This window comes from Tursiops truncatus, chromosome 3 (genome assembly GCF_011762595.2).
Source record: "Tursiops truncatus isolate mTurTru1 chromosome 3, mTurTru1.mat.Y, whole genome shotgun sequence".
Lineage (NCBI taxonomy): Eukaryota > Metazoa > Chordata > Mammalia > Artiodactyla > Delphinidae > Tursiops > Tursiops truncatus.
The window spans coordinates 60,407,774-60,430,703 of record NC_047036.1 but is presented as its reverse complement, the minus strand read 5'-3'; the positions used below and the strand labels follow the sequence as shown (position 1 = coordinate 60,430,703).

The 22,930-nt window shown below is 36.8% G+C and overlaps 1 protein-coding gene across 4 annotated transcripts in view; it reads right to left on the bottom strand.

Annotated features, from left to right (window-relative positions):
- Positions 1 to 22,634, bottom strand: part of AGGF1 (angiogenic factor with G-patch and FHA domains 1) — a 49,656-nt gene extending 27,022 nt beyond the window's left edge. For 2 of the 4 annotated variants that reach the window (XM_019929796.3, XM_019929797.3), the window contains exons 1-6: positions 22,108 to 22,634; positions 19,478 to 19,580; positions 18,263 to 18,465; positions 17,254 to 17,418; positions 14,787 to 14,975; positions 478 to 808 (exon numbers count right to left, since the gene is read on the bottom strand). In XM_019929796.3, the coding sequence (XP_019785355.1) occupies positions 478 to 808; positions 14,787 to 14,975; positions 17,254 to 17,418; positions 18,263 to 18,465; positions 19,478 to 19,580; positions 22,108 to 22,317 (1,201 nt within the window). In that variant the 5' untranslated portion in view covers positions 22,318 to 22,634. The remainder of the gene's footprint in view (positions 1 to 477; positions 809 to 14,786; positions 14,976 to 17,253; positions 17,419 to 18,262; positions 18,466 to 19,477; positions 19,581 to 22,107) is intronic. The other 2 variants (XM_019929795.3, XM_033852952.2) reach the window with 2 other exon arrangements.
- Between the last annotated feature and the right edge of the window lie 296 nt (positions 22,635 to 22,930).

The following is a 22,930-nucleotide window of genomic DNA, read 5'->3' as shown; positions in this document are numbered from 1 at the left end:
TAAGCTCATATACACCAATATGAATTCCTGAGTTTTAAAAGTATATCTTTATATCCTCAAGTAAAATAAATATTAGATTTACCATAATACCTATGTAAGCTGAATTCATGGACTACTCTTTCTAAAGGCAACTGCTTTCCCAATTACAAAAGTGGACAAATATCTAATCCACTAAAATAGACTTTGTACCTATTTTAGGATTAGAAAGTAGGTAACTTGGTTTTGTGTTTTTACTGACTAAGCCATTCAATGCAATGAAACTTCAGGATCCAAGTACTAGTCATTTATTCACATCCTACTGTTGAAAAATAACCAAGCAGTTATAATTTTTAATAATGTCATTAATCTCTTTAAAACAATCAGCTCACTTTTCGGCAGATATATTATATGGGTTAATAACACTTTTAACCGTTTTGCACTTTTACAATGACCATACTTGGTTATTTATATAAAATTAAGTAATGGCCATTTACTCACCTTCATCTTCAGAATCTTCTGCAGTTACATTGTCTTCACTGGTAATGTCTTCATCATAACTGTCCTCGGTCTGAGAGTCTGTAATTTCACCTTCTTCAGGCTCACTATCAGTGTCTATGATTTTCTCATCTTTAAATGAAGCCGAATTATAAATGTTTTCATCAAGAGGAGATTCTACAGTCTTTGCGCTAACTGGAACAGTATATTTGGGGGGACTCTTTTTGTAATGAATATCTATTTTGGCCTTCTTTTTCACACTTGCAAAATCTTCTCCCTCACCGCAGCTTATATGTTCAATACTTGATGTTTTTTGATCTTCTGAATTCAAATTCTGGAAAGAGGTGGAAACAGGAGAGAAGACTCTTAAACATGACCATCTTATATTTAATGCTAAATGTTTCAATGAATTAGTGAAGATATATACACACAGTGAAATAGCTATTATCTCTAGTGCCTCTTCCTCTCATGTTCCTTTTCCTGGTTAATGATATGACCATCCACTTATCCAAATCATAAGTCTTTGACATCTCCTTAACCACCACTTGAAATCAATTACCAAGTGCTATAGACTATGTTTGAAATTTATCCCAATTTTCTCTCCTTATCTATTTTCAGTGTCTTAACTGTCCCAGTCCAGGCCCTCATCACATACTGCTTGGACATGTGACAGCCTAGAACAATGCTGTCAAAAATAAAATGCAAGTTATATTTTATACTTTAAAATTATCTAGTAGGGCCATTAAAAAGGTAAAAAGAAACCAGTGAAATTCATTTTATCTAACCCAGTACTTACAAAATATTACTAATTATATATAAAATTAACATTTAATCACTATAAAAATTACCAAAATATTTTACATGGACTTTCTGTACTAAGTCTTCAAAACTGAGTGTAGTTTACACTTACAAAGCATCTTAATTAGGATTAGCTACATTTCAAGTATTCAGTAGCCAGATGGAGCTGGCTGAACTGTGCAGGCCTAGAGAATACAACTAAACCTAAATTTTCTTTCTGAACGTTGAGCCAATTATCAAGTCAACATACATAACATAAAGAATTAGCTTTAATTACAGCAGGGATTTAAAGGTCCAAATATACCTAATGTAGCAGAACTGAAGTTTTGCTAAAATTTAATATATTAGAGAGTTGGTTTGATAATACAAAAAAAGTACAGATGAATCAGCTGCATCTCTTTTGTTCCAAAATTCCAACTTACCTGGCATAAGCCTTTTATTATTTATTACACATGCATACTGGGCATACCCTAGGACAAACGAACAAATCTATTATTTTAACTTTAGAAGAAACAGAGAGTTATTTTCCTTTGGTTTGTAACACAGTCTGAATTTTCTTTCTATATTAGAGCAACATGATGAAGTGAATTCATATGGTCCGCTGTTACTTTATAAAATATGAGACCATCTTAAACACACTTTTGTTTGTCTTTTAAATTAATTTATTTATTTATTTTTGGCTGTGTTGGTCTTTGTTGCTGTGCGTGAGCTTTCTCTAGTTGCAGTGGGTGGGGGCTACTCTTCGTTGTGGTGTGCGGGCTTCTCATTGCAGTGGCTTCTCTTGTTGCGGAGCATGGGCTCTAGGCGTGCGGGCTTCAGTAGCTGTGGCACGTAGGCTCAGTATTTGTGGCTCACGGGCTCTAGATCGCAGGCTCAGTAGTTGTCATGCACAAGCTTAGCTGCTCTGTGGCATTTGGGATCTTCCCAGACCAGGGATGGAACCTGTGTCCCCTGCACTGGCAGGCAGACTCTTAACCACTGCACCACCAGGGAAGTCCCTAAACACGCATTTTTAATAGCAGCATAAATTCAGTTTGAAGACTGGCTAAACACTCACAGTGTGATAGATAAACTATACATATTTCCGGCAACATAAACTCACCAAGAACAAGAACAAGGGCAAGGAGCTGAAAAACTATGAGGGGGCTTCCCTGGTGGCGCAGTGGTTGAGAGTCCACCTGCAGATGCAGGGGACACGGGTTCGTGCCCCGGTCCGGGAGGATCCCACATGCCGCGGAGCGGCTGGGCCCGTGAGCCATGGCCGCTGAGCCTGCGCGTCCGGAGCCTGTGCTCCGCAGCGGGAGAGGTCACAACAGTGAGAGGCCCACGTACCGCAAAAAAAAAAAAAAAAAAAAAAAAAAAAATCAGGAAAAAAAAAAAAAAAAACTATGAGGAACTTTAAAGGCCACTGTGAATTATGGCCAAAAAATTTCCCTATCTATATATGCTTTAAAAAAAAAGTTTCCAATCTTACATATTTTATTATTACTACTGCTTATAGGACAATACATGCAGAGGAAAAATGAGTGAAATTGCAAGAGGTACTGCTTTTTAAAAACTATTTGTCAGTCTAGAATGTTAGATAAATATTCATTAAAATATAAGAAAGGCCCGGTGCCTACATGTGGGCATTAAGCATACATGCATATTTCAAGTTATTACTCCAATCTCTTCACCCTACTTCCTTCCTTCTGTATACTCTACACTTCCAAAAAGTAAGGCTCAAGAACATCTTAAAACTCAAGAAAAAGATGAGGATGTCCTAACTGCTTTCCTCCCATGCTTCACAATTACCTTTTAGAATCCTTGGGGAATTCTCAGAATTTCATCAGGATTTTTCTTAAGTCACTGTCCTGAAGTTAACATATTTTTGAAGGATGGTAAAGATGAACAGATATGGGAGCTAAGCTGGACCAAAATCTCACAGAATGCTTTCAAATTTCATTCTCTAGTTTGTCAGGAAAGGTCATCTGAGGACCCCTACATGTTCTTTGCTTTGCTAGGGAGAAGTATTCATAATGCATCCTTTCAAACAGTTCAACCACTAGTAATAGGTAGACGTCACTAAAAAATAGATCTTAAAAAAAAAAGAAAAATCATTTTTGCTATTTTAGTTACATAATCTTCAATTCCTAGGTATTGCCAGTGAAAATAAAAGAAAAATAAAGACAAATCAAATAGAGAATTGAGATAAAATTTCAAGAGTAGGGGAGGTGGCCAAGGTGGTGAAGTAGGAAGACACTGAACTCACCTCCTCCCACAGACACAGCAAAATTACAACTAGTTACAGAGCAACTATCTATGAGAATAACCTGAACACTAGCAGAAAAGATTTTCCACAACTAAAGACATAAAGAAGTAAACACACGATACATATATACAATGGAATATTACTCAGCCATAAAAAGGAAGAAAATTGGGTCATTTGTAGAGACATGGATGGACCTAGAGACTGTCATAGAAAGTGAAGTAGGTCAAAAAGAGAAAAACAAATATCGTTTATTATTGCATATATGTGGAATCTGAAAAAACTGGTATAGGCGATCTTATTTACAAAGCAGAAATAGAGACACAGACGTAGAAAACAAACCTATGGATACCAAGGCAGAAAGCGGGGGGGTGTGGGATGAATTGGGAGATTGGGATTGACATACATACACTATTGAAACTATGTATAAAATAGATAACTAATGAAAACCTATTGTATAGCACGGGGAACTCTACTCAATGCTCTGTGGTGACCTAAATGGGAAGGAAATCCAAAAAAGAGGGGATATATGTATACATACTACTGATTCACTTCGCTGTACAGTGGAAACTAACACAAAATTGTAAAGGAACTATACACCAATAAAAACTTTTTTAAAAAATTAAAAGAAACAAAAATAACCACATGAGATGGGTAGGACAGGTGGTGACCCACACCCCATGCTGGCAACCCACAAATGGAAGGAATATCACAAGCACAGAGGTCCTCTACAAGGAGCAAGGAGTCTGAGCCCCAAATGGGGTCACCAGCCCAGGGGTCCTGCACTGGAAAGATGAGCCCCCAGAATGTCTGGCTTTGAAAAACCAGCAGAGTTTATGTTCAGGAGAACTCGAGGGATACAGGAATAAGATTCTGCTCTCAAGGGCACATGCAAAATGTCACATGCTCTAAGTCCCAACACTGAGGCAGTAGTTTGAAAGGAGCCTGGGTCAGCTATTTTTGGGAGTCTGTTCTACCCCAATAACACTGGTACTGGAACACACCACTTTGGAATTTTCCTCTAGTCTGTTAGTGCTGGCGCCCCAGCCCTGCCCACCAGCAGGCTGGCACAAGCCCCAAACCCCACCCCTGGCCTGCCAGAAAGACAGCGATGTGGGGACCCAGCTTCACCCTCCAGTGAACCACTGAGCCCCCAGACCATGCAGCCAACTTCACAGGAAGACTACCCTACCCTCTAGTAGGCCTACAGCCACCATACAAGGCATGGCCTCACAGCCAACCAGGCCAGGGGCCAGCCCTGCCTACCAGTGCTCCCACAGTAATCAGCCCCACCACAACAGAAGGATGTATATGCAGCCCACATAGGGGACACCCCTAAAGCATCTGGTTCTGGAGACCAAAAAGGAGTGTGCTGCTGGGGCCCCAGAAGAGGTCTCCTAAATAAGGCCACTTCTCCAAGATGGGAAACATAAACAACCTACCTAACACATGGAAATAAACACAAAGAATTGGGTAAAGTGAGGAGACAGAGGAATATGTTCCAAATGAAGGTACAAGACATAACCTCAGAAAAAGAACAAACAAAGTGGAGATAAGCAATCTACAGATAAAGAGTTCAAGATAATGATCATAAAGATGCTCACCAAACTCAGGAGAAGAATCAATGAACATAAAATTTCAGTAGTTAGAAAATATGAAGAAGAACCAAACAGAGCTGAAGAATACAATAACTGAAATTAAAAATATAAATAGAAGGGACAACAAATTAGATGATACGGAGGAATACATCAGCAACCTGGAAAACAATAGCAGAAATCACTCAAGCTGAAGAAAAAACAGAATTTAAAAAAATGAGTATAATTTAAGAGACCTCTGGGACACTATCAAGCATATTAACAGTCACAATACAGGAGTCCCAGGAGGAGAAGAGAAAGGGGCAGAAGGCTTATCTGAAGAAATCATAGCTGAAAACTTCCCTAACCTGGGGAAGGAAACAGATATCCAGGTCCAGGAAGCACAGAGTCCCAAACAAGATGAATCTAAAGAGGTTAATTACAATTAAAATGGCAAAAATTAAAGAAAAACAGAGAATTCTAAAAGCAACAAGGGACAGGCAACTAGTTATCCACAAGGGAGCTACCATAAGGCTATCACTGACTTTTCAGCAGAACTTTGCAGGCCAGAAGGGAGTGGCACCATATATTCAAGGTGATGAAAGGAAAAAACCTACAACCAAGAACACTCTACCCAGAAAGGCTATCCTTCAGATTGGAAGGAGAGATAAAGAGATTTACAGACAAGCAAAAGCTAAAAGAGTTCAGCACCATTAAAACAGCTTTACAAGAAACGTTAAAGGGACATCTCTAAATAGAAAAGAAAGGGCCACAACTAGAAATATGGAACTTATGAAAGGAAAAATCTCATTGGTAGAGGTAAACATACAGTAAAGGTAGCAAATCAACCACTGATAAAGCTAGTAGAAAGGCTAAAAGATGAAAGTAGTAAAATCATGTATATTTACATAAGCAGTTAAGGGATAAACAAAACGAAAACATAAAATATGACCTCAAAAACATCAGATGTGGGGGGAAACAAAAGTAAAAATGTAAAGCAGTTAGAATGCATTCAAACTTAAGAAACTGTCTTAAAATAATCACATATATATAGGTTGTCAAATATGAACCTCATGGTTACCAAAAACCAACAACACATACACAGAAAACAGAAAGGAATCCAAACATAACACTTAAAGGTAGTCATCAAATCACAAGGGAAGAGAGCAAAAGAAAAAAGGAACAAAGAAGTACTACAGAACCCCCCAAAAAAACAATGAACAAAATGGCAGTAAGTACATACCTATCAGTAATTACTTCAAATGTAAATGGATTAAAAGCTCCAATTAAAAGACACAAAGTGGCTGAATGGATTGAAAAAAAAACATATATGCTGCCTACAAGAGACTCACTTCAGATCTAAAGACACACACAGACTGAAAGTGATGGACAGAAAAAGGTATTCCATGCAAATGAAATAAAAAGAAAACTGGGGTAGCAACACTTATATCAGACAAAACAGACTGTAAAACAAAGACTGTCAAAAGAGACAAACAAGAACGTTATATGCTAAAGGGATCAAGCCAATAAGAAGATATAACAATTGTAAATATCTACGTACCCAACACAGGAGCACCTAAATACATAAAGAAAATACTAACAAACATAAAGGGAGAAATTGACAGTAACACAATAATAGTAGGGGAATTTAACACTCCACTTACATCAATGGATATCATCTAGACAGAAAAACAGTAAGGAAACACTGGTCTTAAATGACACGTGACTAAATGAACCTAACAGATACATAGAGAACATTTCATCCAAAAGCAGCAGGATACACATTTGTTTCAAGTGAACATGGAACATTTTGTATGATGATGACATGCTAGGCCACAAAACAAGTCTCAAGAAATTTAAGACTGAGATGCAACTAGAGATTATCATACAACATGAAGTAAGTCAGAAAAACAAACACCATATAATATCACTTACATGTATAATCTAAATAATGACACAAATGAACCTATCTACAAAACAGACTCACAGACATAGAGAAAAACCTGTGATTGCCAAGGGGGAGGAAGGGAGGGAGAGGGATGGACTGGGAGTCTGGGGTTAGTAGATGCAACCTATTAGAATGGATAAATAACAAGGTCCTACTGTATAGCACAGGGAATTATATCCAGTCTCCTGGGATAAACCATAATGGAAAAGAAAAAAAAAAGAATGTATAGATGTGTGTAACTAAGCAGAAATTAGTACAACACTGTAAATCAACTATACTTCAATTAAAATTAAAAAAAATTTAAGACTGAAATATTAAGCAGCATTTTCAACCACAACAGTATGAAACTAGAAATCCACTACAAGAAAAAAACTGCAAAAACCACAGACACATGGAGTCTAAACAATATGCTACTATACAAGCAATGGGTCACTAATGAACTCAAAAAAGAAATCTGAAAAATACCTGCAGACAAATGAAAATGGAAAAACAATGATCCCAAATCCATAGGATGCAGCAAAAGCAGTTCTAAGAAGTTTACAGAAATACAAGCTTACCTCAGAAAACAAGAAAAATCTTAAATAAACTATCTAAACTTACAGCTGAAGGAACTAGAAAAAGAAGGGAAAAAACCAAAGTTAAGAGAAGAAATAATAAAGGTCAGAACAGAAATAAATGATACAGGGAATTCCCTGGTGGTCCAGTGGTTAGGACTCTGCACTTCCACCGCAGAGGGCATGGGTTCGATCACTGGTCGGGAAACTAAGATTCTGCAAGCTGCACAGAGTGGCAAAAAAAGAAAGAAAGAAAGAAATGGTAGAGACTAAAAAAAGAAAAAAGATCAATGAAACTAAGAACTGGTTCTTTGAAAAAATAAACAAAATTGCTAAACCTTTAGCAAGACTTATCACCAAAAGAGAGGGCCCAAATAAATAAAATCAGAAAGAGAAGTTACAATTGATATTGCAGAAATACAAAAAATAAGAGATTACTATGAACAATTATATGCCAGTAAAACAGACAACCTAGAAAAAAATGGATAAACCCTGAGAAACACAGTCTCCCAAGACTGAATCAGGAAAAAATAGAAAATATGAACAAACCATTTACTGCAAATGAAATTGATTCAGTAATCAAAAAAACTCAAAAGAAATAAAAGTCCGGGATCAGATGGCCTCACAGGTGATTTCCACCAAACATTTAGAGAACAGTTAACATCTATCTTTCTCAAACTATTCCAAAAAGTTGGAGAGGAAGGAACACTTCCAAACTCTCTACAAGGTCAGCATCAGCCTGATACCAAAACCAGACAGACACGACAAAAAAGAAAATTTCAGGCCAATATCACTGATGAACACAGATGCAAAAATCCTCAAGAAAATATTAGCAAACCAAATTCAATAATACATTAAAAGGACCATACACCATGATCAAGTGGGATTTATCCCAGGAATGCAAGGATGATTCAATACCCACAAATCAATCAATACAATACACCACACTAACAAACTCAAGAGTAAAAACCATGATGATCTCAATAGATGCAGAAAAAGCTTTTGACAAAATTCAACATCCATTTATGATAAGCTCTAAACAAAGTGGGTACAAAGGAAATGTACTTCAACATAATAAAGGCCATATATGACAAACCCACAGTCAACATCATACTCAATGGTGAAAAGCTGAAAGCATTTCCTCTAAGATCAGGAACAAGACAAGGATGCTCACTCTTGCCACATTTATTCAACTCAGTATTGAAGTCCTCACCACAGCAATCAGACAAGAAAAAGAAAAGAATCCAAACTAGAAAGGAAGAAGTAAAACTGTCACTGTTTGCTGGTGACATTATACAACATATAGAAAATCCTAAAGACACCACCAAAAAAACTGTGAGAACTAACAAATGAATTCAGTAAAGCTGCAGGATACAAAATTAATATACAGAAACCTGTTGTATTTTATACATTTAACAACAAACTACATGAGAAATTAAGAGAACAATCCCAGGGACTTCCCTGGTGGCACAGTCGTTAAGACTCCACACTTTCAATGCAGGGGGCCCAGGTTCAATCCCTGGTCAGGGAACTAGATTCCACATGCATGCCGCAGCTAAGAGTCTGCATGCCACGACTAAGGAGCCCTTGAGCCGCAACTAAGGAGCCCGCCTGCCACAACTAAGGAGCCCATGTGCCACAACGAAGGAGCCCACAAGCCGTAACGAAGAAGCCTGCGAGCCGTAACTAAGGAGCTTGCCAGCCGCAACTAAGGACCGTGCCTGTCACAACTAAGACCCAGTGCAACCAAATAAATATTTTTTTAAAAAAAGAAAACAATCCCATTTACAACTGCATCAAAAAGAATAAAATACCTAGGAATAAATCTAACCAAGGAGGGACTCCCCTTGTGGCTCAGTGGCCAATGCAGGGGACACAGGTTCGAGCCCTGGTCCGGGAATATCCCACATGCTGCAGAGCAACTAAGCCTGGGCGCCACAACTACTGAGCCTGCGCTCTACAGCCCACACGCCACAACTACTGAGCCCATGTGCTACAACTACTGAGACTGTGTGCCTAGAGCATGTGCTCTGCAACAAGAGAAGTCACCGCAACGAGAAGCCCATGCACCGCAACGAACAGTAGCCCCTGCTTGCCGCAACTGCCCACGCTCAGTAACAAAGACCCAACATAGCCAAAAATAAATAAATAAAATAAATAAATAAATAAAGCTCAGGGATTGATGAATTAAAAAAAAAAAAAAATCTAGCCAAAGAGGAAAACGACTCATACTCTAAAAACTATAAAATATTGAGGAAAGAAGAGGAACAAATGGAAAGATATACTGTGCTCATGGATTGGGAGAATTAATATTGTTAAAATGGCCATACTATATCCAAGACAATCTAAAGACTCAATGCAATCCCTATTAAAATACAAATGGTGCTTTTCGCAGAACTAGAATAATTCTATAATTTGTAAGGAAACACAAAAGACCCCAAATAGACAAAACAATCTTAAGAAAGAAGAACAAAGCTGGAGGTACCATGCTCCCTGATTTCAAAATATACTACAAAGCTATAGTAATCAAAACAGTATGGCACCGGCACAAAAAAAGACACATAGATCAATGGAACAGAATAGAGAGCCCAGAAATAAACCCACACTTATATGGGAAGTTAATCTATGACAAAGGAGGCAAGGATACACAATGAGAAAAGATTGCCTTTTCCCATCACCTCTAAATGGTGATGGGAAAATTGGATGGCTATGTGCAAAAGAATGAAACTGGACCATTTTCTCACACCATACACAAAAAATAAACTCAAAATAGATTAAAGACTTAAATGTAACAAAGGAGAAAAGAATATACAATGGAGAAACAACAGTCTTTTCAGCAAGTGGTGTTGGGGAAGCTGACAGCCACATATAAAATCAATGGAGTCAGAACACTCTCTCACACCCTACACAAAAATAAACTCAAAACGGTTTAAAGACTTAAATACAAGACATGACACCATAAAACTCCTGGAGAAGAACATGGGAGAAACATTCTCTGACATAAATTGTAGCAATGTTTTCTTAGGTCAGTCTCCCAAGGCAACAGAAATATTAATAAATAAGATCTAATCAAACTTAAAAGTTTCTGCACAGCAAAGGAAACTATAAACAAACAAAAAGACAACCCACAGACTGGGAGAAAACCTTTGCATACAATGTAACTGACAAGGGCTTAATTTCCAAAATATACAAACAGGTCATACAACTCAATAACAAGAAAACAACCAACCCAAAACAAAAAATGGGCAGAAGACCTAAAGAGACATTTCTCCAAAGAAGACATACAGATGGCCAAGAAGCACATGAAAGAATACTCAACTTCATTAATTATTAGAGAAATGCAAATCAAAACTACAGTGAGGTAACCCCTCACACTGGTCAGAATGGCCATCATTAAAAAGTCTACAAATAATAAATGCTGCAGAGGGTGTGGAGAAAAGGGAACCCTCCTACAGTGTTGATGGAAGTATAAGTTGATGCAGCCACTATGGAAAACAGTATGGAAGTTCCTTAAAAAGCTAAAAATAGAGTTACCATATGATCCATCAATCCCACACCTGGGCACATACCTGGAGAAAACTATAATTCAAAAAGATACATGCACCCCAATGTTCTTTGCAGCGATATTTACAACAGCCAAGACATGGAAGCAACCTAAATGTCCATTGACAGATGAATGGATAAAGACGATGTGGTATATATACACAGTGGAATACTACTCAGCTATAAAAAAAAGAATGAAATCATGCCATTTGCAGCACATGGATGCACCTAGAGATTGTCATCCTAAGTAAGTCAGAAAGAGAAAGACAAATATCATATATCACTTACATGTGGAATCTAAAACATGACCCAAACTTATTTACAAAACAGAAACAGACTCACAGACATAGAAAACAAACTTATGGTTACCAAAGAGGTGGGGGTGAGGGAATAAATTAGGAGCTTGAGATTAGCAGATACAAACTACTATATATAAAACAGATGATCAACAAGGCCCTACTGTATAGCACCGGGAACTATATTCAGTATCTTGTAATAAACCATAATGGAAAATATGAAAAAGAATATATATACATATTACTGAATCACTTTGCTGTACACCAGAAACTAACGCATTATAAATCAACTATACTTCAATAAAAAATATGAATATATACGTATAAAAAGACATGTATGGGGCTTCCCTGGTGGCGCAGTGGTTGAGAGTCCGCCTGCTGATGCAGGGGACACCGGGTTTGTGCCCTGGTCTGGGAGGATCCCACATGCCATGGAGCGGCTCAGCCCGTGAGCCATGGCCGCTGAGCCTGCGCATCCGGAGCCTGTGCTCCGCAACGGGAGAGGCCACAACAGTGAGAGGCCCATGTACCGCAAAAAAAAAAAAAGGCATGTATGACCTGAAACCACAAACCTCCTAGAAGAAAACATAGGCAGTATGCTCTTTGACATTAGTCTTAGGAATATTTTTTTGGATATGTCTCCTCAGTCAAGGAAAACAAAAGCAAAGATAAACAAATGGGACTACATCAAACTAAAAAGCTTTTGCACAGCAAGGGAAACTATAAACAAAACAAAAAGGCTGCCTAGTGAAAGGGAGAAGGTATTCGCAAATGATATGACCAATAATGGGTTAATATCCAAAATATATAAACAGCTTACACAACTTTGCATCAAAAAAAAACCAGGTTAAAAAATGCGCAGAAGAACAAATAGACATGTTTGCAAAGAGGAAATGTAGATGGCCAACAGGCACACGAAAAGATGCTCAACACTGCTAATCATGAGGAACATGCAAATCAAAACCACAATGAGATTATCACCTCACACCTGTTCTAGAGGCTATTATCAAAAAGACAACAAATAACAAGTGTTGCCAAGGATGTGGAGAAAAGAGAACCCTTTTGCACTGTTTGTGGTATTGTAAATTGGTGCAGTCACTATGGAAAATAGTATGAAGGTTCCTCAAAAAATTCAAAAGAGAACTGCCATATGATCCAGAAATTTCACTTCTCCGTATTTACCAGAAAACAAAAACATGAACTCAAAAATATACATGCACCCCAATGTTCATCACAGGATTATTTACAACAGCCAACATGAAAGCAACCGAAGTGTCCATTGGTAGATAAATAGACAAAGATGTGGCGTGCACATGTGCGCGCGCGCGCGCGCGCACAGGAATATTACTCAGCTATTTAAAAAACGAAATCTTGTCATTTGCAAAGACATTAATGACTCTAGAGGGTATTATGCTAAGTGAAATAAGTCAGACAGAGAAAGGCAAATACCTTATGATCTCACTTACATGTGGAATCTAAAAAACAAAACAAACAAACAAAAGGAAAACAGATTCACAGATACAGAGAACAATTAGATGGTTGCCAGAGGGGAGGGAGTTGGGAGTGGGGGCAAACGAAGTGAAGGGGATTAAGAGGTATAACTTTCCAGTTATAAAATAAATAAGCCACGGGAATACAATTTACAGCATAAGGAATATGGTCAATAATAATATAATAACTTTTTATGTGGAAGATGATGGTTACTAGACTTAAGGTTGTGATCACTTCATAACGTATGCAAATGTCAAATCACTATTTAGTATACCTGAACCTAACATAATATTGTACTTCAACTGTATTTCAAAAAAAAAAAAAGAAATCAAGAGTAAAGTATCGAATAGTTGCCACAATTTACAAAACACCAATATAACAAATAAGCCTCCTTTCCTGCCTGTAAACCACCAACCTAATTCTATTTAGGGAATAGAAATAAGAGCACTGATAACATTTTTTTACTTCCCTTCTTTCAATTTAACATTGTATCATAAGTATTTTAAAAATTCCCCTCAGTCTGTATAAATTACCATCTGAATGACTAAATAATGTTTTTTCAATTAAATGTACTACCATTTTCTTCCTTTTTTCTTCCATTTTTATTAAGATATAATTGGCATATAGCACTGCAGAAGTATAAGGTTTACAGCATAATAATCTGACTTACATACATCATAAATGACTACCATGGCTAAGTTTAATGAACATCCATCATCTCATTTTCATACAAAATAAAAAAATTTTTTTCCTTATGATAAGAACTCTCAGAATTTACTCTCTTAACAACTTCCATATACCTTACAGCAGTGTTAATTGTATTTATCATGTTGTACATTACAGCCCTAGTACTTATTAACCCTATAACTGGAAGTTTGTACCTTTTGACTACCTTCATCTAACTATCCCCCTCTCCCCACCCCCTGCTTCTGGTAACCACAAATCTGGTATCATCTTCTATGAGAACATTTATTTGTTTTTCAAATGTAACTGACTTATAACACTACCTCAGTTCTTGGTGCACAATATAGTAATTCAATATTTCTATACATTACAAAATGATCACAATGTCAAGCCTAGTTACCATGTTTCCACACAAAGATATTACATTATTATTGACTATATTCCCCACACTGTACATTTCATCCCTGTGACTCATTTACTTTGTAACTGGAAGTTTAAATGTACCATCATCTTCTTAACCAATAACTGTCAGCCGTTTAAATCTATTTTTTTGTTCTTATAAATACTGCTGTATAGCTATACAAAGGAATGTTTCTTTCTTTGGAATTTTTTTTTAAATTACAAACTAGAAATGAGACTTTTCCAGTTAAAGCATATGAACATTTTTATGGTTATTGATACAAATAATCCATTTTCCCAAAAGATACCAATTGAAACTAATGAATATATACGTATCCTAAATTTGCTAGCAATGGATTTTTTTAATGTTCGCTAATATAAGAAGAAATTGCTCAACAAAACTAAGAATGCTGAACTTTTACCTACACCTATTTACAAACTGTGTTTTTCTTTTATTGTGAATTGTGCACTGACATAAACTTATCAATAGCTGGTATGAATGTTCTTCTTCCAAATTATGTAACACAAGAGTATTTTATCTGCCCTAAATCTACCTGCTTCAAACTTTAAGAAATTTTTTCTACTTCTAGTGATTGAGAATTTGTGAAAAGTCCATGTTTGCTCCATGTGAAAGCTTCTTGGTTGATAGATTGTGATATCTTGTTATTGTAATGAATATGTTTAAAATACAGTTACTAAATGATTTTCAGTTGCATCAAAAATTTTGGCTTAACTATGATATCACCATTATGTAAATTTTAAAAATTATGACATTACCTTTTCCTCATTTGTTGTAGAAGAATCAAGATCCTTTCTTTTCTTCTTCAATTTTTTATCTTTACTTTGTTTTGTGCCAGAAGTCTGATAAGGCTGCAAATCTACTCGAGAATGAAATTGATATCGACCACTTTCCACATCACAGTAGTAATAAATTCCAGTGGAAGGATCATAATATAGTTGATTTTCCTTTCAAAGTTAAGAAAACAATAAGTTCTATTCAAGTAAGATGAAATAAAATAGAAAAATAGACAATAGAAATGACAAATATATTCAAATACAGTAAATTTTAAGAACTTTGGAAAAAATGAATAAAGGTAACAGAATGAAAAATGCTTGTAATTTTCCAAAGTACTTTACCATTCAATATCTGCTCTAATTTTCCTGGTGTGGAAAATGAATACATATTATATTAAAGCTCATGAAATTGCCAATATTTGACCATTTTTTTACTTATAGAAACAGCAACTTCATATGGTTCAACAGAAACCTTTTAGAAGTCATGAAAACTAAGGTATGCATCAGAAAAAGCCAACCATATAAAAGCAATTGCAGACTCATTCTCCATATAATTACATGATAATGGTTTGGTAGTATAAACCCCTAAACCCTCCTCTCAATGACATAAAACAATGAGTTGCCTTTCAATGTTCATGATTCAAAATCCTGGAGAAAAACCTGAAAATAAAATTAAGCTCATGAACACTACAACATAACATTCTGTACAAAGAAATCAATAAACAATTGTCTTCACTAATCAATTAATTCTACACTAAGTAACTACATAAGATTTAGAGTAATGCAGCCATGCAATATAGAGTTTTGATAAATTATGGATAAAAACTAGAAAGATAAAATTATGTAATCATCTGCATTTATTAGATACTGGCCAGTACTCTATAACCAAGATTTACTTCAACAATCTGTATCTTATTTACATCATAAATCCATGCAGATCAGACTTGGAAACATCTTGCAAAGATATATACTGAGATTAAGCAAGTAAAGCTTCCTGAAAAAGAATAATTTATTTTTCTAACTGTTGATACTATTGAATTTATTGTCTTTAATTCATTTTGTAGATCTCTTACAAAAATATTTAGAATTCTCACTATCTTTCCTTCAGCTAAAAACTGAATGGAAGCTTTCTGATCTTTATTTCCAGTGATAACAGAACTTCTACAACTCAAATCTTTTTAATCTGCTATGTCTTTCAGTCCAAAATATAGACATTTTCAAATATGTAAGAAAATTAATTAAAATGAAAACTAGCACATTAAAAATGGCAAAGCACTGAAGTCCCTACTCCACTGAGACACAACCTGCAGAATGTAATTAAGCATTTACAGAACAGATGTCAGGAAGAAAGTTACAGAAAAGAAGGTAGAAGAATGACAAAGACTAACATCATATACTTGGAAATTCCGTATTTTTCTAGAAACCAAGTAATTAATAGCTATTTTCTTTGGTAATAAGAGTTTAAACATTAATTTTCTAGGTATTAATTAGCACTGTCAATTAGCATACTCCTGTGAAATAAAACCCTCTTTTACAAAGTATTTACAAAGTACTATACCAAGTACAAACTGACAAGCTAATGAAATCCCTTATCTAACTAAAATATTTACTATTATCATTACGTTCCCTAGAGTAGTTAATAATAGTTCCAATAACTGGAATGGTGAATATCTGCTCCACTTTGGGGCATGACATTCTGTAATTCCTGAGGACCAGATCATATGTGTAGACCACTGAGGTTGAGGTATGTGGGTATATAACTTCCAGGATCATTGTCACCAAACCTGAAAAAATCCAATTAAATACCAGACCTTCAACAGTCATAACACTATATTATAAATCAAGAACTTTCTTTTCTGGTTTTGTCCTAGTCCATGGTCCATTATATTTCTGATTCCATACTAATTCCCTAGTTCTCACTGTTAACAAATTGATTTTTTTTAAGTGAAATGCTTAAAAGTCACAAAATATAAAACAATGACTAATAATAAACATGCTATAAAGAATTTAAGAAAAAGACTCCTCTGTGGTCTAAAATGGATTCATAAAGATATAAGTATTTGAAACAATTTTTAGAAAATCTTACCCCAAGCCTAGAATTAACAACATTACTTCCTTTTAGTTTAGGTTCTTAAACATTTTACAAAATGTTGTTGTCTCCTTTTATTAATAAATATGCTAACATTTTTGTATGTTACTTTACATATAAAAGGTTATTAGATCTCTCTAAAATATTAATCTATAATAACACAATTAACTTATTTAATTAAATAAACATAGAAATATAGTATCATAAGCTACTTTATAAATCTTTACTCTTGCCAAATAGCTTTAAATAAATTTTTACATGCAGCTCCCTGCTTATCTTAATTCAACCTAGGGTTTAATATTTGGTATTCAAGCAGCTAAGAACACAACTATACAGTATTAAAAGGTCTGAGATACTTACAGAATCGTAATAGAATCCAGTGCTGTGATCAAAATACAATCCAGTATTCTCATCATAACTAAATCCAGTCTGTGATACAGCAGCTTCTGCTGCAGCTCTCAAACTTTCAGCTAGTGATGAACCTTCTAAGGATGTATCTTCTGTTGCTAACACAGATGCTGGCTCCTATGTATGATACAATCATGTCAAACAGGACAAAAACATCCTCATATCAATATAAAAGTTAGCAGAACTTGAAACAATAAACAGACCTAAAAACTATTCTGAATAATAAGACCTCAATTTCTGCAATGGAAAGGGATGGCTATCAATTACAATTTGACCCACTTTAAAAAATATGAATTAGTGTATCAGTTAATTCAATTCTGACCCAGTTTTGAAGACACTAGAAGTAAGTGAGTGACCATTACTCAAAAATAAATGCCTAATACCATACGGAAGCAATCCACAAAATCCAGACTGAAATATTCTTTAAGACAAATGATCTGGCTTCTTCAATAATTACAGGCTCAAGGGGAAAAATAATTTTAGAAAAGAGACAGAGAAGAAAGTTATAAATTATACATCACACATCAAGCAGTTGCCCTGTATGAACCTTACTGGGATCCTGATTCAAACAAATGGTAAAAACAAATTTATAAAACATTCTGGGATATTTGAACAGTGGCAAGATATTTGACATAAAGGAAGTATTAAAAAAAATTTGGTGTGAACATGGTATTGTGGTTGCTCAAAATTTTTTGGTTGAGTCAAACGTACTGACAAATTTTGTTTAGTTTATGTACAGCATACATTTTTGCAACACAACAGAGTAGGAAAATAGTTACACATACGAACAAGTTCTAATTTTTGTTTCTCAAAAACTGTATTATTCACTGCATAATTACACGCAGAACATTTACAACCCTTGTATATGTTGTAATAAACCAAAGAAGTCTATTTTTCTACGCAATAACAACAAAGAACAAGTTCTTGAGTATCAACAGTTTCAAGTGAAGCGTTTTATTACCTGTGAATTTGAGGCAAAATGGTCCTCTTGTCCACAATTAACATTTTCTGTTATATCAGTACCAGCATAAGCATCATTTTCTATGTGTGACTGGTCTTTAGAATTAAAAGTAGAAGCTTTGATATCCTGATCTTCCTGAACTGGGAGTTCAGATGCTTTATTTGGAAGATTAACATCATTATAGTATGTCTGATAATAATAATCTATTGCAAAAACAAATTAAGTGATATCATATTAGAATAGTGTATATAAAAAGGACTTAATTCCAAAACACTGGCACTGAACACAAAAGAGCACATGTTGCAAACAAACCATATTTTTATAATTATACACATTTTAACAGATTAAAATTAATGGTCCAAATAAATCTGCAGAGATATATATCTTTGATTCTAATGTCACCTTCAGTTCCCTAGCTGTCAAGCTAAAAAGGAAAAAAAGGTAAGCAGATTTGGATTTTTCATAGCAAGAGTTAAAAGAGAAAACAGGTAGATAGGTTGTGTTCTGTCAAAAAAAAAAAAAAAATTAGCAACTCTTAACGTCTAACTACATACCACAGTATACTTCAACATCAAATGACAACATGTCAAGGGCTGACTTTTTCTGTCAAATTTTGCTCATGGTGCTGACTTTTTAAAAAACATAATATTATACAGGTATGTAATGTTCATACCATTGCTGTGTTTAGCAATTTGCTAAGTTGCATCTGAATAAAACAGGGCAAAATTTAATGGGAAAGATCATTTCTTGTTATCCCTATTTATTAAAACTTGGTTTCTCAGTTATTTTGCCTCACAACATAATGCCACTAACAAGGCCTGGGTTGTAGGCTCACCCCATTCCCAGGAGGGCCTAGAGACTGACACTGAATTGATGCTAGGTGGAACACATCAACAAGAAAACACATGCCCCTGGTCACAAGTAAGGTCAAATGAGAGGAGATGGCTTACAGCATAGCACATATTACTCAGTGAATGTGCCACTGAAAGCATATTAGCAATATTACGTATTTACAGGAATAACAATAAATTACTACTTTCCCACCAAAAGAGCAAATAGATTATCTGAAAATACCAAATCATATGGAGAAAAGTCAACTTTGTAACAGCTCTCCTATTTATCTAGATGTATACAGATTCTAAATTTAAAGAAAACTCCATGTTAGCATGATCTGAATGTGGTAGTATTAGGATATCTTCACTATAAGCAGAATACCTGAGATTGACCAAGGAGGGTGGTTCTCTGTTTGTACTTCTACATCAGACTTTTTATTATCTTCGTTTCTCCCACAACGGAGTATTTTACTGAGCTCTTCTACCTGAAAGAAAGCAAGGCTTTAGGAAAAATAAACCATACAGCAATCTAATAATATACACACTATTCTCCTGAAATTACAATAATTATTTTTCCTGGTAAAAGTTTGGAGAAGTACCAATATCAGCTAGTTTCCTTTTCAGAAAAACTGGAAATACTACAATATAATTGGCTTTCACCTTTTACATCTGCAGAAGGAAATGTTTTTATTCTTATATTCTCTATCTAACCTCAAATTATTACCTCCAAAAATCAGACTGACTAAATTAATAAGACTTAGTGAACAGGATCCTTTATTTCTAACAAATAAGAACGTTTTTATACTACTATTTTAATCAGTCAGCAGTTCTCCCTAAGTAGAATTAAATCATTGAATTAAATTATCTAGTATCATTCAGTGTTCTCCACCTGGAATTAACCATTCACTTAAATAATGCCACTCATATACTTTAACATACTTTTTCCTTGAAATAGTAATCTTATAATTAAGTAACTGGAGCAGAAGGAAAGAGAGGTGACTGCCTCAGAGATGCATCTTGCCTCCCTGTGTCTCACTGAATACCAAGGCCATAACAACTGAGTGTGAAAAATACCCATAAGCAGATGAAGAGCAGCCTCATCAATACAGCTCAGTCAGACAGGAACTCAGTGTGAGATTACACCCATTATAAGCACAAAACCAAAAACAAGCTTCTTTAATGATACATAAAGCTTAAAAAGAAAAAGGTGATAAGACTGATTATATACTGATTATCTGTGCACTTCACAGATTATCAGATCTGCTGCTACCACCAGGGCAGGAACTAGAGTGAAGCGAGCAAGGCACCTAAGGCTCAAAATTTAAGGAGACATTCACTCTCAGCTTCATGCAAGTATAGAGTCATACCTGAGAATGAGTGCCCCCTTGAATTTTTCGCCCTAGGCTACTGATTGCCTTGCTCTAATCCTGGCTCTGGCTACTACCACTATTACTATGAACAAGACCATTCATATAGAATCTGCTACATGCTAGGCACTGCACTTGGTACTGTGGGTAACATCTCATTCATTCTTACAACCACCTTACAAATTAGTTGTCCTAATCCCCATTTTACATGTGAGAAATCTAAAGAAAGTAATTTGCACAAGGTTTCTTTGACTCCAAAGCCTGTACATATTGTACTTTCCTGCTAGTTCACCCTCCATTCTCAAGCCAAATTTTTACTGCTCCAGATAAAACACTATCTAGTAATTAGGAATGACAGTTAACAAACTCCACCCACCACCAGGGGAGGCTGACTAGAAAGATAATAAAGAAGAATAATTACTATCACTAGTAAAGTTACAGCTTTCTATGCTTTTCAATTTTTCATATTAGACTGCCAGCAAATTAACACTAATAACCAAAACGCTGGCTCTTCAAAGATTAGCAAAAACGTTTTCTTTTAGGTTCTCTATAGCAAGCGGTACTTTTACAATTTAGAATTATAAAAGGGTTTTTTTTTCACAGCTCATCATATTTTATTCCCCTTTCCCCACAATATTTTAACAATATCTGTAGTCTCCTAGCACAGTCGCTGTGCATTGTAGTTGTCCAATAAATAGTTGTTGAGTAACAAAATACAAATTTTCGGCAATGTCATAACGTTAACAACTCTATACAGTGGGCACAGAAAGTCATTGCAACTCAGCGGTTATTTTCATAGATTATTTGATAGCAAAGAGTAACAAAGTTTGATGATACTTTAACGTTCAGCCTACATTTATGGTTTTAGGAAATGTATCAATATATGCCAAAAGACTAGACAACAGTTTAACTGAAATTAATAATTACACGGAAATAACTTGTTGGGAAAGAGCGCGACTGCCCAAAACAATCAAGCTGAAAAGATTATGCTGTTTAAAAGTTTTTTTAAAATGCGAGTTTAAATATTTGTCCTTACTGCATGTTATAAGAACAAAGTTAGCTGCTTAGTGTGTCTAACGAAGACAGTTCTATCTTCCCTACTTCCACCAGACTACTCAAGATGAATGCCCAGAACAACCTCACACATAGCTAGCGTTCAGCAATTTACAAAACTGTAAAACAGTCTGTTGACATTTACTTTGATTTAACCTCCACCAGTGTGGTCCTAGCATTCTCATTTTATGGGCCACTGAGGCTCAATATCAGTTCACACATCTAGGGTATGATAAATGGGATTCTGATTGAAATCCGGCGCTTTAACAAACTCAAAAGTGATCTAGAACAAAATATTAAAAATGTGCCTACTGCCAATGGGACTTCACAAGTGAGAATGAAGACTGAAGTACTTAAGTGCACTCCACGCTGGCCACAACTGCAGCTCACGCACTTATCTAAATCGAGTACCCCAACGCTTAGGTCTGTTTCAAATGTACCTGGAATTATCATCGCACTGAACTTTTAACTCTTTCAGGTACTCTATAAAGCAGTCCTGGGCCCTACCAAGGAGACCTTCTGAGGCTATCTTAGACTTCGAAGGCCTCATCTCGGGCTGGATGGGGCGTGGGGCTGGAGGCGGACCGCGCACCTGGGTGCGGAGCTCCTGGTTGTTGCTCTCGGCGCTCTGGTACAGCCGCTCTGTGTGATGTAGCAGCTTCTCGATCTCCCGCACTTGCCGCTTGCAGCTCCGCAGCTCGCGTTCCAACTTTTCTACCTTCCGCCTCAGCTGGGCCAGCTCAGGCTCGGGGGAGGGAGGTGGCGACGGCGACAACGAAGGCGGCGGCGCCTCAGAGGCCATGGGGTCCGGCGCGAAGCGGCCCGCGGGAGCGGAGGGACTGCGCTCAAGCTGAGACGGACGCCGACAGACCCAGAAGCCACGGGAGCGCGGGCGGCCTCATCCCCGCCCGGCCGCGGCGGCCCGCGGCCATGAGGCCCTAAAGCTGGTTACCTGTAGCCGAGGCGAACTGCGGGCAGCGAGCAAGGGGACCGAGAATGGGCCCAGTCCTCCCGGCTTTGAAATAGTAAAACTTTATTGGTAACCACCTGCCCGGAGACCGAGTAAGCCACCGAAACGTTGGAGAAATGGGCTGGCCGGCGAAGCAGGGACCAGAAGCGATTGGGCCGTTTCTGGGCTGAACCGGAAACGACGGCGCCGGCGGTGGGCGGGGCCGAGACGGAAAAGGAAGCGACGGAAGGCGAGAAGGGCCTCACAGCGCACAGGCGCACTTTCCGCCGGCTGCGGGGTGCACGGGACGGGACGGGGCGGGGCGGGACGGGACTGGGCGGGGCGGGGCGGGACGTGAGGGCGTGGAGAGCTGGCGGAAAAGGTGCTACAGTAGCCCGGGAGAGATAAAGAGAAGATCGCGCAACCTCTGGTCGCGGGATTTTACCCTTGCACACTTTCAAAACGT